The sequence below is a fragment of the Pezoporus flaviventris genome, unplaced genomic scaffold, assembly GCF_033815535.1.
Source record: "Pezoporus flaviventris isolate CSIRO_AGI_PZ_B2104156 unplaced genomic scaffold, CSIRO_AGI_Pfla_v1 ptg000400l, whole genome shotgun sequence".
Lineage (NCBI taxonomy): Eukaryota > Metazoa > Chordata > Aves > Psittaciformes > Psittacidae > Pezoporus > Pezoporus flaviventris.
This window is the reverse complement of record NW_026892947.1, coordinates 131049-147759: the sequence shown is the minus strand read 5'-3', so window position 1 is coordinate 147759 and position 16711 is coordinate 131049. Positions and strand designations below refer to the sequence as shown.

The 16711-nt window shown below is 54.6% G+C and overlaps 1 protein-coding gene across 3 annotated transcripts in view; it reads left to right on the top strand.

Annotated features, from left to right (window-relative positions):
• Window positions 1–1590: 1590 nt before the first annotated feature.
• Window positions 1591–16711, top strand: part of SCN8A (sodium voltage-gated channel alpha subunit 8) — a 43675-nt gene continuing 28554 nt past the window's right edge. For 2 of the 3 annotated variants that reach the window (XM_061443534.1, XM_061443535.1), the window contains exons 1-5: window positions 1591–1713; window positions 8340–8668; window positions 14559–14678; window positions 15940–16028; window positions 16158–16286. In XM_061443534.1, coding sequence (XP_061299518.1) covers window positions 8393–8668; window positions 14559–14678; window positions 15940–16028; window positions 16158–16286 — 614 coding nt within the window. In that variant the 5' untranslated portion in view covers window positions 1591–1713; window positions 8340–8392. Of the gene's footprint in view, window positions 1714–8339; window positions 8669–14558; window positions 14679–15939; window positions 16029–16157; window positions 16287–16711 lie in introns of those variants that run through there. The other variant, XM_061443536.1, reaches the window with a different exon arrangement.

Below are 16711 nucleotides of genomic sequence, written 5' to 3'. Positions count from 1 at the left end.
GTTTAATTTCTCTGCCCCAGGTGAGCCCTAATAGAGGGAAAGGAGGGTTTAAAGTCCCTAATAAAGGCTGCTCTGCTGCCATCACACCGGGGCGTTTTGGTGAGTGATGGGAGTCCTCCTGTCCCATGAGCTGCCTCTTCCCTCTAGTGGCAATAAACCGGACGCAACATCAGCATCCAGCGCACTGTTCGACCGCTTCATCAGCAAACCCCGGCGTGACACCTTCATGCCTCCACCTTGTGGCATCTGGAGAAAGGGAACAGTGGGAATGGCTCCGTGCGAAGCAGTTGGATGCGCCTGGAGCACCCAATAGAGACGTTTCCAATGAAACTCCGGGCTTTTAAGGGACCTCTTTGAGGTGTGATCTAGATCGGAGGGAGAGAAGAAAGTGCTGAGTTTAAGCATAGGTAAAACGATGGGTTCTAAGGTCTGATAACAGTATTCTGCAGTGGAGATGGGATCTCTGCCATCTGATTTAACCACTTATCTCTGTGTCTCCTGTTTGAAAGCGTTAGAGGTTGATCATCTTTCTCTTAGTCCCTTGCTTGTTTGCATCTTCTGTTCCCTTCCTTGCCTCTGCCCCAAAGCCTGGCTCACAGACCTTTTGCCACAAGTAGGTCCAACTGGAATGATCTGCAGCCACAGAGCTCCACCTTGGAGAGCAGCTTCCATTCCGTTTTCGCGGACGATGGTGGTTGTTACTGCATCACTGCACATTCCCTGATGGGCACAACTTCGGGCTGCACCAGAGGCAGGATGGGTGCGCTCTTATTCCCTCTTCCCCGGTCCGCCTTGGTAAGAGCGTTATCACTACTCACCCTCTTGAACTGGCCTATTTATTCCTTTAAGCACCTTGCTTAAAGATACCTTATACAAACTGTACTAACACCCTCGGGGCCCCAGCATGTCCTTGAAGTATTTCTGGTGCCAAGGTGCCCCACACTTCCCGGCAGCTCCGGCATGTCCTACTTGGAAGCTCCGGTGTGCTCCTGCGCTTCCAGCACGGAAGGTCCAGCTTGGATGAAAGCGACTCAGGGTGCGGAGCTTCCCGCAGCAGTTTGATGTGCGTGTTGGCGCTTTCCATGAGTTATGGCCCGAGGTGTAACCACGTAGGGTATAAAGGGGTAGAAAGGAGGGGTGCTCAGTCACTGGGACTTTTAACTTATCCCGACGCTACATAAAGAAGGCGGGGTTGGCCGACACCGCGTTTTCCCCTCTGGCTGCTGTCTTGAATCGCGCTCCGTGTTGGCTACGGGACTTCGGTGCTTACTTCCGCATGGGCGCTCCTCAGGCTGTGCCCAAGCAAAGCCGGGAGTTCCAGAGGCGGGGAATGACCGATCCCGAGCTCCGGAACGAGGAACGGGTGCGATTTTCTACGGGCACCGCGATGCTGATGCTGGGACCCGTGCCTATGCCCCGTGGCACCGCGGGTCCTACGGGAGGGATGGTCCCGGCGCGCCCCCGCGCCGCGGAGCGCGGGAGAGGGCGGCATTTCCCGCGCGCGCGGGGGGGGTGGCGCGCCCCCTGCCGGCCGGCGGCGGCGCTGCGGGGGCCGGCCCCGCGCTGGAGGAAGGCGGAGGTGAGGCGGGAGGAGCGGGGGGGGCACCGCCGAGCACCGCACCAAGATGGCGACACCCGCAGTTCCTCCCGCAGCTCCCGCACCGCCGCAGTCCGGCAGCGCCGCGCGGGGGACGCGTTAGAGCAGCGGCCGCGGTAAGTGCCGCCCCCCCCGCAGCCCCTTCCCCCCCGCATCCTTGGGGTCCGCTTGGGTTTAATCCCGCAACGCGCGCTCTGCCCCCCCCCACCCCGGGCGGGGGCTTTGCCGCAGAGCGCTCGGCTCGCACCGGGAGCTGTCCCCGGTGCAACCGGAGCCGGACAAGGGAGAAGGAGCCCCCCCCCCCCCCTCACCCAGCCCCTAACGGGGCTCCTGCGGCGGGGGCGCCGCCGCTTTGCCCCTCTCCGCCCTTCGCTCGCCGCGCTCCGGGAGCGGGGACCCGGGTGTCCCCGCATCCAGCATCGCCCTCCCGGCTCCGTGCGGGGCCCCACCCGTAGCCCCATTCGGAGGCCTGAGCCCCTATGGGGGGAGAGCTGCCTCCGGATGCGGCCTCCGCTCGGCATCCCCTCGGCTTGGGGAGGACGCACAGGGTCCCCCCATCCCTGTGCCCACCCTCGGCCTTGGAGCAGCGGGAGCTCCGCTTGGACCACCCCATCCATCCCCGCATCCCGGGGCCCTTCTGGAGGCCCCCAAACTGGGGCTGTGCTCTTTGTCTGCATTGTGGGGAGGGATAACCGGAGTTCTCTCGCTATCCCTGCCCCCCCCCCAGCCCTAGCTGCAGCGCTGGTACAGCCCTCCGCCCCCCCACCTCCTCAGCATCCCGCTGCGAGGGAGGGGGAGAAGTTGGAGGATGGAGTTTTTGGGGGGCATGGGGCGGCTTTGAGGCTCCAGCCTGACCCCGATGTTGGCAGCTTGGTTCGCGCTCGCGCTCCCTTCCCTTGGTGGGGCTCAATTGAGGCTTTTCCCTGCCTGGGCACCGTGAACGGCTCCGTCGGCAGCTTTTCCCGTTAAAAATCTGGGTGTTTCATTCCCTTTCCCCCCCCCTCCCCCCATCCATCCTGCCCAGCCAATGTGGGGGTGGGGAAGCTGGAATTCTGCTCCATGGCGGTGGCTGCGGATGATCCGGGATGGAGCCTCCAAGTGCGAGGGATGAGGGGATGCGTGTGAGCAGGACACGGGTGCGTGAGGGCAGCTCGGTCCTGGGGAGCCGCCGGCTTTCCCTGTGCCGGGAATGGTCCTTGGGAGGGGGTCGGCTTGGGCGGCGTTGGCTGTGATGCTGCTGCTGTAGACACGTATCCCGGGCCCTGGGACACTGCAGCATTGCACCCAGTGGGAACCCATGACCCGTATGTCCTCGTTTCACACCGGTGTTCCTGCAGCCCCCCGTGGCCTTCAGAGGGGGCACAAAGCGTTCCGGCCGTGATTCCCTCCTGGCTTGGGAGGGAGGGTCCTGGGGTGTGCTGCTTTTCCGGCGTTCCCAATGGATGCTCTCCTGGAGAGCGTGAGGGGCAGCCTTGGGGTGGCGGTGGCAGCCGTGGGGGGCTCTTCCTCTGCCTGCAGCCCCATCTTTCCCTCTGGGAATGTTGTGTGCAGTGGATGGGAAGCGCCGGGAGCAGGAGCCGAGCGGGCACCATTCCGGGTGCCATTTTCCGTACTAGTTCCTTGTAAGGCCTCTGGGAACCTGGTTGTGGTGACTGTCTGTGGTGTGTGTGTGGAGAGCTCCCGTCCTTAGCTCCAGTGGGGTTTGAATACAGCACCCACCAAGGGGGCCTTGAAGGGGCCACTTGACCCCTTTTGACGTGTCCCGTCGCTCCTGTGGTGTCATTCATCCCATGTGGAAGAACCTGGACCTATTGCAAAGCGTTTACCCGGTTATATAAGCTCCTGTGGATGGCTTGGACCAGGATCCCGGTGTCGATGCTGCACAAGTACAATGATGTGGGTATTTTGCCATCAGAGGTGGGCATGTGGGCTTCTAATGCCCAGAAGGGAGAGCGATCGCGTGCTGCCACGCATTGAGCGTGGATGGAGTTTCCTTTGCAGCTACAGGAGGTGAAACAAGGCAGAAACGAAAGGCAGTGAGGATGGGAGGGATGGGATCACCTCCTCCTCTTCGCTTCTTGCTGCCTCATGAAACCAGGCTCCCACGTTAGCAATTGATGCTCCCTCTGGTTCAATGAGTGGGGAGCTGCTGGCCCCGGGACTCACCCGGGCACATGATTCCCATTCACTATCGATCCAAGCCATTGACATCACCAGAGGCACCAGCATCCATCATTTACTGCTGTGCTCAAAGGTTTGGGCTCAAAGCAGGGGGAAGAGGATGCAGGCAAGCACAGGGAGGAGATGGTTTGTGCTGGTGGGGGGTGGGGAGGTCATCGCTGGTCATCTGGATCCGGTGGGATTCAGAAGTCAATCAGGGCTTGGGACTCGCCCCTTATGCCCTGTTATTGCAGTGCTGTGTCCTGGGGGCTGAGCGGTGGTTTGGTGCTGAGGTGCATTCAAACCCCTCCTTGACACCAGCTCGGCTCCAAGCTGGCTTTTAACGCTCCTGCCTGAGGAGGGAGAGGAAATGGTGCTGTAAAGTTGGGGCTGGGAGGCGATTTCTGGCATTGGGATTGGAGGGAGGATGCTTGAAAGTCTTTCCTAAAGGAGCCTGGTGTTATCCTTGGGGATCCCTCATCCTGAGGCCAGCTGTGACCAGCCTGAGTGATTTAATGTGGCTGAAGCGATGCAGCGTGAGGTGGATTTCACCTGCATGGGAAAGTGCCCTGGGAATGTGAGGTGGAGCTTCAACCGCTGCTCTTCCAATGGTGGTTCCAGCAGGAGGTGACCCCGTGCAGCGCAGTCAGGAGCAGGACGGCAGCGCTTGGACCCCGAGGGGGGATTTCTTCACCTTCCCTTCGTGTTTATCCCATTTGTGGCCCTACCACTTGGGTGCTCCACGAGGATCGCCTGGGATAAGTTACCTTGCCCCTGTCCTGTGGGTCTGAATGGATGGAGCAAGGAGTTAGATTTGGGTTAGCAGGAATAACGTGACCCCAGGGCTTTCCTAAGGGAAAGGCTCCCTTTTCATTGCTCAAAGTGGCCTCTTGCAGCCACACAGGAGGAGATGGCTGGGTTCTCCTGAAGGAGTCCTCGCCCATGGCCCGTTTGCTTTGGGTTGAAGGCAGGAGGGTTCCAAAGGGCTGCTGCTCCACGCTGTGATTTCCTTCCTGCCCCAGCCCTGCACGTTCCAGTCAGGGCCCTGTGTGTCGGGGTGGGTTATATAAAGCTGCATCTAGAAGGGTTCTCTCTCAAAGATGTGCTGAGAGTGACTGAGCCTTGCAAATGAATGGAAGGAGAAATGTCTTAAAGCAGAGATATTGCCTCAAAACCGTGGTTTTAATTTATTGTCACAATCAGCTTGAATAATTGATCAGAAGAGCTCAGAATGTACTAAATGGGCTGCTGGGAACTGTTAGGAAATATAATTAAGTCTTAGCAATTGGGCACCTCAATGCAGCATCCTCTTCCCTGGTGTAAAATCAGTGGGAAACGTCAGTGTCAATGTGCAGTCATGCAGTTCTCCATCTGAATGGATGGAGGTGCGGTTGGAGATGTGGGATGCAGTTATCCATCACTCTGGCACAAAACTGCTACCTGATGGGGAGTCTTTGTCTCAGTTTTCCAACCCTTTCTCTCCTTAGAGGACGAAGATTCCCATTGGGAAAGTGCCAAAGTAAATCCCAGCCTTTATTCTTCCCAAGTCCTGTGTATCCCATCCTCAGTGATAGAATAAAACTGGCTTTCTGGTTTAAAGCAGCTTGCCATGAACCCATGGGCTTCCACAAGCCACGTGTGCCATGTAGAAGTGTCTATTGATGAAGATGAGGATGAGCCACAGCCCTTCTAGAGCCCAAGATCTACAGGATGAAGGTCGTTCAATGCTTGTTCATTCAGTCAATGTGTGGATAAGGACTGATTCTAGTCAAGGTCTTTCAAGTGGCCTGGTTTGGGTTGGAAAGGACCTTAAAACTCACCCAGTTCCATGGGCAGGGGTCCCTTCCACTGGAGCAGGTTGCTCCAACCTGGCCTTGAGCACTGCCAGGGATGAGGCAGCTTCTGCACTCAACCCATTCCATGTCCCACCACCCTCACAGGGAAGGGCTTCCTCCCAAGACCCCATCTCCATCTCCCTTCTGTCAGGTGAAACTCATTGTCTTGTCCCTCCTTTCCCCTTGTCCAAAGCCCCTCTCCAGCTTTCCTGTAGGCCTCCTTATGGTATTGAATTCACTATTCATTCCCATCTTTTAGTTTGCATCCTGATTTTGTCCATCATCTTAAAGTGGGATAACTTACAAGGAAGTGAGGACAGGCAAGAACTGGAACCCCAGGTCACTGTTACCTATTGCTGTTAAACAAGCAGCAGCCCTACAAGTAGCCGCCAAAGCAGTTGCTGGTTGTCTGCAGCACGTGTGAACACCATGAGGCAGCCCTGGTCCATCAGGATAAATCACAGCATCTCTTACTGGATGGATGCACGGGGTCTGGTACAAACCCACCCTGCCCTGCAGCTGGGTACCAGGGGGATGCTTGCTGGCTTTGGGCTGGGTCTTTGGATGGCCACGTAGCACATGAGGTTCTTGCGTGCCATGGCTGGTTGTGTAACTGGACACAGAGCCCAGGCACATCGTTTCCGCCTTCATTTCCCCCCTTTTCTCGGTGCTGTGTCCCTGAGCTACTTTGGTTTCTAAATTCAGGCCTTGCATATTTATCTGTGCCATTCAATTAGACCACATCCCCAACGCTGCTCTGTAGTTTCACAGGATGTGGGAAATTTGGTAATTAAATGCATGCAAATGCTGCAAGAATAGAAGAAATTAATTTTCCTTAATATCAGCTGGTTATTCCGTGATGATTCCAGAGATAACGTGACCAAGAGGCTGGCTTTTCCCTCCCCTTCCTCCCATCCTTTTCGAGCCTTTCTTGTTACTACTCCAGAAGTACCTGGTTGAGTTCCTATCAATAGAATCCAAGCTGTGTACTTACATAGGAGCTATCCTTAGGGATTTTGTGGTTGGAGTTCCACGTGTGTTGGAACGCTTGAGCCCTCCCAGTGCGTAAATGGCAATGTCCGAGCTGGAATGAAGGAGGCGCAGGTATCACTTGGAAGGATGCTTCACGCGAGCTGTGGCTTTGGAAGTACCCCAGGTTCCATGTTAAAGGCAGGGATCTCGGGGTATTCCGTTATAAACTGAGTTTGTTCACTGCAGTCCATGGGAAGCTGTGACTTCTGCTTTCAGAGGCGGGATGAAGCCTGTCCCAGCTCAGGCTCCCTCCGTTTCCATGATGTCTGCGGCTTGCGTGAGCTCTTCCCACGTGGACACAGAGCACTCCTCGATGCTGAAACAGTGGGATTTTAACTATTTGGTCCCCTAGTGCAGTTCTTAAGGAATCTGGAAGTCTCTTCCAGAGACTGCAAACCGTCAGTGCCCGTTTTGATGCTCTGTGTGTTACCCTGGGGGATCCGCCTTCATCCCTTACTGAAGGGGCCTTGTCCCACTCTGGACCCTTCCCACCCCATCCATTCACCGCTGCCTTGCCTTCCCTCTCGAATCCGTTGCCACTTTGGTGCTTGAGTCCCTCCCTGGAGTGCCAAAGCCGTGTCAGGGCTGGGTTGTATTCCAGCCTGCAGCACTGCAGTGCTGTTGCATCAGTGCAGGGCTCCTGTCATTCCTCTCTTGGCCTGCTCCTGGAGTGGGAAAAGAAGGCCCTGTGGCTCAGGAATTCGATGTGTTCCTGCTTGCTGAAGGGAGCAGAGGAGTGTCAGAGCCTCTGCAGGATGGAAGCTCTTCCTTGCCAGCATGAAGTGCTCCATCACCTTGCATCTGATGCAGAGACCCTGGCTCCAGCCTGCACACTGGGGAAACGTGGCTGTCAGGAATGGCTGTTGATGGGAGTCTTGACAAAGGATTTCATGCTTAGGGCTTGAGATGAATAGAAACCCTCACTGTTATATATATGTATATATAAATGTATATGTATGTGTATGAATGAAAGGGTGGGATTTGCCTTCCCATGGGAGAGATGTGGTGTGCTCGGAGGAGGAAGAGGTGAACCCACTGAGGTCTTGAACCTAAAGGAGTGTGCAGAGCCCTCCCACCATGCTCATGGAGCCGTGGAATGGGTTGGGATGAAGGGACTTGAAAGCTCATCCAGTTCCATGGACAGGGCCACCTTCCACTAGGGCAGGTTGCTCCAAGCTCCATCCAACCTGGCCTTGAACAGGGATGGGGCGGCCGCATCCTGTGCCAGTGTCCCAGCACCCTCACAGGGAAGAGCTTCTTCCCATTGCAAGGCTGAAGTCATGAAGGCAAATTCCCAACTGCAGTAATATCTGATGACACTCGAGGGAGCTCAGCATATTCCATGCATGTTGGCTGCAGAGCAGTGGGTTTGATATGGTTGCTTTGCAGAGTTCCTGTAGAACCACAGACTGGTTTGGGTTGGGAAGGACCTTGAGATCATCCAGTTCCAACCCATTACACAGACAGGGAAGAGTGGAACGTATCCCACTGTATCAGAAGTGGGATAGAGAATAGAATGGACTCTGTGGTCAGGAGATGCCCAAAGCAGGTTGGTGATCCAGGGCTGTGCGATGCTTCTGCTTGGGCTGTACAGCCAGGGGCAGGGATGGGTAAGGATGGGGAGGGACGGGCCTGTGTCCATCACTTGGTCCACGGGGTGAGGACCGGAAGCCCAGAGCTGTGCCTGACCTTGCTGTGCCTTTGCTCCCCTGCAGAGCTGACCTGTCCGGGTGCAACAGAGCAAAAGAAGCTGCTGCAGGATGAAAAGATGGCAGCGAAGCTGCTCGCACCACCAGGCCCCGAGAGCTTCAAACCCTTCACGCCGGAGTCTCTGGCCAACATCGAGAAGCACATCGCCGAGCTGAAGAAGAAGCAGCGCTCCAAGCAGGACAGCAGCCACCGGGATGACGACGAAGACAGCAAACCCAAACCCAACAGTGACCTCGAGGCAGGGAAGAACTTGCCTTTCATCTACGGGGACATCCCAAAAGGCCTGGTCGCTGTACCCCTGGAGGACTTTGACCCTTATTATATGACCCAGAAAGTGAGTCGGAAGAAGGAAGGCGCTAAACTGCCTTTTCCGTTAGGGAATGGCAGGTTTGGGTATGGTGTGAGGAGAAGACAAAGAGCGGAGTCTATGGATGGGGCTTGTTGTTTTCCCTGTTTTTCTTTGGGGTTTAATAGGGATGCTATGGTCCTGCTTGGTTGGAGTTGGCAGCTGAATATAGCTAAAGTTGTGCTGAGCTGCCAATGTTAACCATAAGGGCAAGAAGAAGGGGGAATGGTTTTAAGTGTGTTTGGTTTACTCGCATGGAGTTTGATGGTTATGCAGCAATGAGGACGGAAACCCCAACGGGGTTATAACTGCCTTTCGTCGCCATCAGTTTGATTTCAAGCATGTAATGTCTGTGGCACTAAGCAGGAGGCATTTAGGGGTGCCAAGATGCAGTAAGGAATGGAGTGGTGGCATGGGGAAAGGGGTGAGTAAGCAAACACCGTGCGGAGGGATCTTCTATGGGGAAAGAAGGAAGAGCACGGACACTGATTTTCATAGAAGGCCAAAGGGCTTAAACCTAGGGCTCTCTTTTACTGCTTTGTGCCTTGTTTCTTTGCTAGAGGTTGAGTTTGAGTGCGCAGAGACGGTTACCACCTGTAACTCAGGCTTAGCAGTGCCGATGGAGAGCCTGGATGTGACCACTCCAAACTGGAGCCGTCGTGGACAGCGAGGCTTTGCGTTGGCCTTGTCGCACCCAACCAAAGCCGTTGGGTGGTAGGGGATGCTGCTGCAGCTCCAAGCAGGAGTGGTTGGTACCCAGGTACCTGCATGGGCACAGCTGTGGGAGGCTTGAGCTCCTTCAGGCTACAGCAGGAGAGTGCTGGAGGGCTGTGGGCACTGTTGGGTGGCTTGGTGCTCACCACAAGCAGGAGGCAAGGGGACCTGGGCAGCTCTCAGCTTCCCCCAGCGCAACACTAGGAAGAAATCCTTAGCTTTTAGGGAAAACCAAGGTCCGTTCCCAGTCCCTGCTCCTCTGCTTGCTCCATTGTCCCCGTGTGCGGAGCTGGAGCTGCTGCGGATGGAGGGGAACGTTCCGGAGATGGGAGACGGAGCTCAAAGAGCTTTGCTCTTCCCATGAGCACCAGAACTGGCTCAGTTCCTTGTGCGTCCCCTTGGGTAGCTTGGGGCTGCGCTGCTGCTCCAGCAGCGACTTCCCCCCAGGCCTTTGTTTCTGAAGGCGGTCGGAGCAGCCCTCCGGAATCATCGGGAATCGCGCAGCTGCGGGGAGCAGGGGAAGTTTTCCAAGGGTTTTCGTGGTTTTCCTCTCCAGGTCTTCTCCTTCACAGCAGCAGCACGCGGGGAGGAGCAGATCAGCTGCGGGAGGACGCAGTGATCTTGGGTCTGCCACGGGGGCTGAAACTGCATCCTCCTGGAGAAGCCGAGCATTCCAGTGGCCTCTTCACTGATATTGAAAGGAGAAACAGCGCGACCTAGAAACACAGCCGTGGCGCGGGGACTCAGAACTCCCAGCCCTGCGGGGCTTTTGTCCAAGCTGCTTCCCTTTTCCCTGCTGTTCCATGTAGCAAAGTGGGAGTAATGCCTCGTAGGAGGCCCTTTGCTCACAGGTAGCGGGTTTTGGGGGTAGTTCAGCTCCTTTTTGTCTTTGTGAGAGAATGTGCTTTGGTTCACCAATAGGAAGTCCAATTCCTGTGGAAACCAGCCCATGAACTTCCCTGTTCTTGTGCAAGCAAAGCTCAGGCTGCCTCGGATGTGGGAGCATCCCTAGCAATGAAGGCAAAGCAGATGCTTGCCTCAGTCTGCAGTGATTGCTTAAGCAAGAGGTAGGATCTGGTCCATCCTGGGCCATTTTTAGTGTTTCTGTTTCCTGATGTTTTCCCGTCTTTTAGACCTCTTTTCTCTCCCGTTTATGGCCTTGGTGATCGCTCCCACTAAACACCCTGTTCTTTCCCTTTGGATGTGACCTCTGCTGCGTTGTGGTCCTTAAGTAACTTCCATTTCACTCAGCAAGAACCTCATAGAGAAGAGGGGAAAGGGGTCAGTGCTCCTGCAATGGCTCCGTTTAGGAGGTCCTTGAGTTTCCTGGGAGTTGGGATCGTATGGATGCCCATTGGGTTCAATGGGGCAACCAACCCTGCAGCTGCGGGGGGCTGGCTGTACCTCCGTGAGCATCCCAGGTCACCTATAGCTTGCCGATGAGCACCTGAGGATCCTTCTGGAGCCTTTGTGCCAATGGAGTGACTTGCAACTTCGCCAAGTCACGTGCAGGGACTGGAAATGGGCCCTCGGGTCCGGAATGTCACCTTGGCTCCGTGGCCCTGGGAAAATCCCAGGGATGTGAGACACAGCCTGGGAGAGGCACGGCTGGCTCTAACATGTGCTTCTGCAGGGCAGGGTAATGGCCCTGCAAGGTCGTGGGCTTGGCAGAGCAGTGGAGTCGTTGAAACAGAGGGAAGATTTGGGACGAGCCTTTTGGTGTTATTTCCAAGAGCTGTTCCGTGTGTAGCGGCGTTTCTCCTTCCGCTCCATCCCTCTGGTAGGCTCCGAAGGAGCGGGACAAGCGAACATGCCCTTCCTAGGAAAAGAAAGGAGAGCTCGATCCCTGCCAGTCATCTTCTGCAGCCCTTTCTGGGTGTCAGATGCGTAATGGAGACAGGAGGGACGGGTGCTGCCTGCCTGCAGCCCCAGGTGCTGCCGTAGCACATCCCGCTTCCTGCTGGGATGGGGATACACGAGTGTGGCACGGAGCAGGAGGCGAGAGAGGCTCTGCTGCAGTCACCTAAATAGCTGCAGCCCACTGGTGCTGAGTGGAAGGGAGGAGAATCATTTCCGCCTGCGAGGCAGCATGAATCCCCTTCCAGAGGCAGATTGCGCTGCCGTTGGCTCTGACACCCAGCTCCGCTGCTCCGTGTTCCACATGGAGCGATGTCTATTTTTACAGATCCATCCTTCAGGAATGCTTTAGTGGATGCATTTCAATAAATGGCAAGGTTTTTTGGTTCCTGCGTTGAAAGGAGGTTAAAACAGGAGCAAAACGGGGCAGATTCTGTCCTTCGTAACGAATGGGGTGGGAAATAAATCGGTTTCCTTTGGAGGGATGGGATAATAAATACCAGATACTGTGATTTCTCTGTCAGGAATTACACCTCGATGATCTGGGAGCCGGTTTTGCTCCATTCCCTCCTCCTTCAGCCTCCAGGGTGGCAGAATTCCCTGCAAGAGGAATGTTGAAAATAGCTCTGTTCAAGTGACTTGCTCAGGGTGTCATCGGGGAGGCATCGCTCCCTCCCGCTGAGCGCTGGGGCTGAGGCAGCCGTGTTCCCGCTGGAGGAATGCGCTCCCATATGTTCTTAGGCTGCTCAGAAAGCTGTTTTCTCCTGCAGGCTGCTGCCCACTCCTCCTCACTTCCCAGCCGTTGCAGGAACCCGCAGGCAGGGGGATTTCAAACCTCCCCGTGCCCGCGATGCTCTTCGCCATCGCTTCGCCCGTGCTCCCCAGCACAGCCGCGATGCGCCGTTTGGCGATGGGTTTAGGGATGACTTCTCTTGGGTGATCTTCCGATGGGAGAACGGGTTCGAAGGTTGCTGTGAAGCCAACTTTAACCCGAAGTGGACAAAGAGCCTTCAATGACCAATGGAGGCTTTGGGAAGTTCGGGGCTTCCCCCCCCTTTCTCTGGGTCTCACCTTCCTCTGGGTTTCGAGCTTTGCCTCAGCAGATCTTCAGAGGGCTTAAGGATGCTCTTGGCCCTGGACCAGCAAACATCTTAAGAGCACGCAGCCATTTTGCAAGGGAGTTTTAATGTCAGCAGCAGAAAGACAAAGTGAAGAGAAGGGGTTCAGGTGCTGAAAGCTCCTTGGCTTTTGTGCTTTCCTTTCTATTGATGAGGCCAAGCAGAGATTTACCCAGGGTTTAGAGGATGCAGAGGAACCGGCACGGAATCGATTGGAGCACTGGGATGGGCAGCACGTTCTTTGTGCTGAAGTTGTATGAGAGGCCCCGTTGTGATGGGCTTTAGAGGCAGGAATCATCTCAACAAGCATCATGGGCTGGAAAGGGCAAGATGGGAAGAAAAGGGGAGAGGAAACAAGGAGCTGTCTTATGGTCAGGTAATAGGTGAAGGGCTAAGCAGGATGTTTGTGCAATTGCATGATGAAGCAGCTTATATTACACCAGGGAATGGCAGGTGTGTGAAAGAGCCATTGAAAACGTGCGTTCCCATGTAATCCCTCCAGCATTCCAAGGCTCTGCTTTCCATGTAGAGCAGTTCACATCCACCTTCCCACCTGAGCATTGCTCCTGTTGTGCAGGTCGAAAGGCTTTGGCTGGGTTTCCAGCTGAAGCATATACCTGGGTCTCCATGTGAAGAACAGGGTTACCTGTGGCTTGCTGAGCAAACCACAGGGCTCCTCCCCTGGCATCTTTCCCAAGTGGAAATGGAGGCGTTGTGGAGCTGAGTTGCTGCATGGTCCAGCCCCCGTTGTGCCCATGGAATGTTTGGCCCTGACTTCATGGCTTAGAAGATGTGGGAGAGCTCAGTGTTGAGCTGGGGACACGACTGACGCCCAGGAGCATCCCTGTGTGATGGGTCACCTGCTCCAAAGCAAAGGGCACAGGGAATGAAGGTGTATCCATGGTCTGGGAGTGCTGGGAAGTTAGCAGGAGCCGGAGCTGGTTCCCAGCATGGGGTGTCCCTCAACCACTCCGTAACTTGTGCTTTTGAAGAGCTTAGAGCATCTTGTTCCGTGCCAGGGTAATCTGGTCATCAATTCTTGATGCTGCAATTGAAGAGCTGGCTTCGGAGGGCTTTAGCTGGGGGACGCACCGGCGGCTCCGCCAACGAAGGTTTCACCCGCGGCGCCGGACCGCAGTCTGGTGTTCATTTCCTTTGCTGCTCCGTGGGCTCGTTTAGCCCCAGATGAGCCCCCCCCCCCGTTTCCCTTTGCGAGGAGGGAGATGACAAATTCCCCCAGAGCCTGGGGAAGCCCCGCGGCTGCCTTGGCAAGGAGCCCTCGTAGATTCCCTCCCGTTGGGAGGCTCCGGGCTGGATCATCCTGCCCTGCGGCGGCATCCCAGAGGCGATGGGCATGGGTGGCCATGGATGCGTTCAGGGCACGCGAGCTGCCTTTGCTCCTTCCAGTCGCGGGGAGCTGCGTTGGGAATGCTGGTGTTAAGCAGCCCCAGTTCTAGTTCTGCCTCTCCACACGGCTGCTTTGGTTGTCTCCGTACTCGTGTTGCTGGTGGGGAGATGGAGCAGCAGGTCTGCATTTGAAGGGGTCGATTCTGCCTCACGTTTACATCACTCATTTCTCTCTAAAGTGATATACCTTTATGTAATATAAGTAAGGATAAAGTAATAAACCTTAACATCTCCCTCATTAAAGGCAGGGAGAACGCATGGTTATGACTGGAGTTGATGCACCGGTATGGGATGTGTTCATGTTCCCAGAGATGGGTGCCTGACCTGTATCTGGTGGTGGGGACGTGTTCTCATTGCTTACTTGCTTCCTTGCAGGTGTGATCTTGTCCTGTTTGGTGCTTGGGAAGGAGAATTGAGCTGCATGAGCCCTTTGCCATAGGGGTGGTTTTGTGCCCTGGGCAGTGGCATAAAGCTGGGGTTCAGTTCTCCTGAATTTGTGGTCCTGTTGCTTTGGGAGATAGGGATAGCAGGGCATGAGGAAAATGGGTGTTCTTGGATGGGAGGTTTGGCTTCTGCTCTGGGCCTCTAGGGATGGATGGGTTGGAGCAGAACCGCTCGTGATGCGCTGGTAGGGATGTTTTACCCTGATGGGAACTTCATAAAGGAGATGGTGCTTTAAGAAAGGCAGCAAATGCTATTTTTATACCGGGGGATAATGAACACTGTGATTTTCCTGCATTAACTCTCTCTTTCTCTTTCTCTTTCTCTTTGTTTCTCTGCAGACCTTTGTAGTACTAAACAGAGGGAAAACACTCTTCCGATTTAGTGCCACACCTGCCTTGTACATTTTAAGTCCTTTTAATCTGTTTAGAAGAATAGCTATTAAAATTTTGATACATTCATATCCTTTTGATTGCTATTTCTGCCTTGCCACAGTCACTGAACCAGCCTCTTGCTGCTTGTCCCTGTGCTCAGTTCCGGTGGTGGGGATGGGTTCGCGTTGTGCATTGAAAAGCATGGTCCTTTAGGCACGTCCAGGCAAGTCAGTTCCTTCGTTCTCCCTGCTCTTTGCACCTCTCTGTGTCCATCGTTGTGCACAGGCATCCATCAGTACTGGAACAACTGTGATCTATGCTTTACGTGAGGAGGAGTTGAGCTTTAGCTCCTGAAATACTTCAAGAGCCAAAGGTTCCTTGTACGGAACGAGATGCTGACTAATTCCTTGCTCTTTCGGCATCTCAAACATCCCTCTAATGGCGAGGCTGCTCCAAAATGCTCCCCTGCAAGGCTTCAGACAGCTTGGGAATAGATAGGGAAGAGATGGGAAACGTCATCTGCATGTGTTAGTGGGAGAGGGGGGAGGAAAAAGGTGGGATATTGAAGGAGCTGCTTCCCTGGTTAGTTATTTATTCATAGAAAGTGGCTCTGAAATGGAATTCATGTGTTGGGTTAGAGGCTTCTCTGTACTCCCGAAAAAGCTTTTCCATCTTCCCAAAGTCCATTTGGGATCTGAGGCTGGGAACGTTTTCTTTGGCTTCTGTGTTATTTCTCCCCTCTGGATGTTCTGGGGTGCAGGTGGGAGATGCAGCTTTGTCAGGTTGATGCTGGCAAGCAGGACTTGCGCCTGGAGCTGAGATCCATTGAGTTTGCTTCCACAGACTGGGAAGTCCAACAGCTTGGATCTGACCCATTCTGCTGATAATTCCATAGTTAGCATGCACTCAGCTCCTGATGCTGAGATTGAGCTGTGCTTGCAGTGCCCCTCACCAGATCCTGAGCACACACAGGGAGCAGAGACTTTTGGAAAGATCCCTAAGATCTCCTCCAAGCCAACTCATAGGTGTCCATGGATTGCAATGCTGCTTTCCAGTTGGATATATTACTGATGTTCCTGGAGAGATGGAATTATCTGGGGAGACATTGCCATTTAGGCATGCGATTTGGGAATTGCTAAGACGTGCCAGAGAACAGGAAATTAATTGCATGGTGACATGAAAACACTATTTATATATAGGCACCCCAGTCTTACGTCCCATGAGCATCTTTGTGGTCCCCCTCCACTGGGAATGGTTGAGTTTCCTTGCAGTAAGTGATGCTGAGGGAGCCATAAGCTGATGTAAAGAGCCACGCCGGTGTCCCATTGATCCTTGACTTTGGTCTACAGTATTTAGCATGATCATTATGTGCACTATTTTGACCAACTGTGTATTCATGACTTTTAGTAACCCACCCGAATGGTCGAAGAATGTGGAGTAAGTAAAAGCTTCTCTGCTCCTCCCATCAACCCAGCACCTTTTCCACCTGCTTTGCTTGGACCCCAGTGGTTGGAACTCCTCTTTTGACACCACTGAAATGGCGTTTCGATGCCCTTCCTCCCGCAGGTACACGTTCACTGGCATTTATACGTTCGAATCCCTTGTGAAAATCATTGCGAGAGGTTTCTGTATAGACGGCTTCACTTTCCTGCGGGATCCGTGGAACTGGCTGGATTTCAGCGTCATCATGATGGCGTAAGTCGTGCTCTCAGCTTGCTCCAGCTATCTGTGGCGTGTGGGAGGGGATGGGGATGAGGGGGGGAAGGAAACAATAAGGGAAACTTCAGTGCATCCCCAAAGGTTCATTCTGTCAAGAGGGAAGCTTTGCCTGGCGTGGAGCCGCGGACCTAAACCGCAGCTCCACAGAGTCAGGGGTGCTGCAAAGTACGTGTTGAAACCTGCCTTTGGGAATGAAAGGCTTTAGGACAGCCCCCGGTGTTTTAGGGTGCTCCCGTGCCCGAGTCGCAGCTTGTCCTGTTCAGCAGAGGACTCAGAGCCGAGCGTCCCATCTCTATCTCCTTCCCCCCTTGGCCTTGTGTGGTCAAAGGTCCCAGGCTCTGATTTGAGGTTGAGTAATTATTAACCCCTTTCCAATGAGCTGGAAAAGGAGTTGCTTTCTT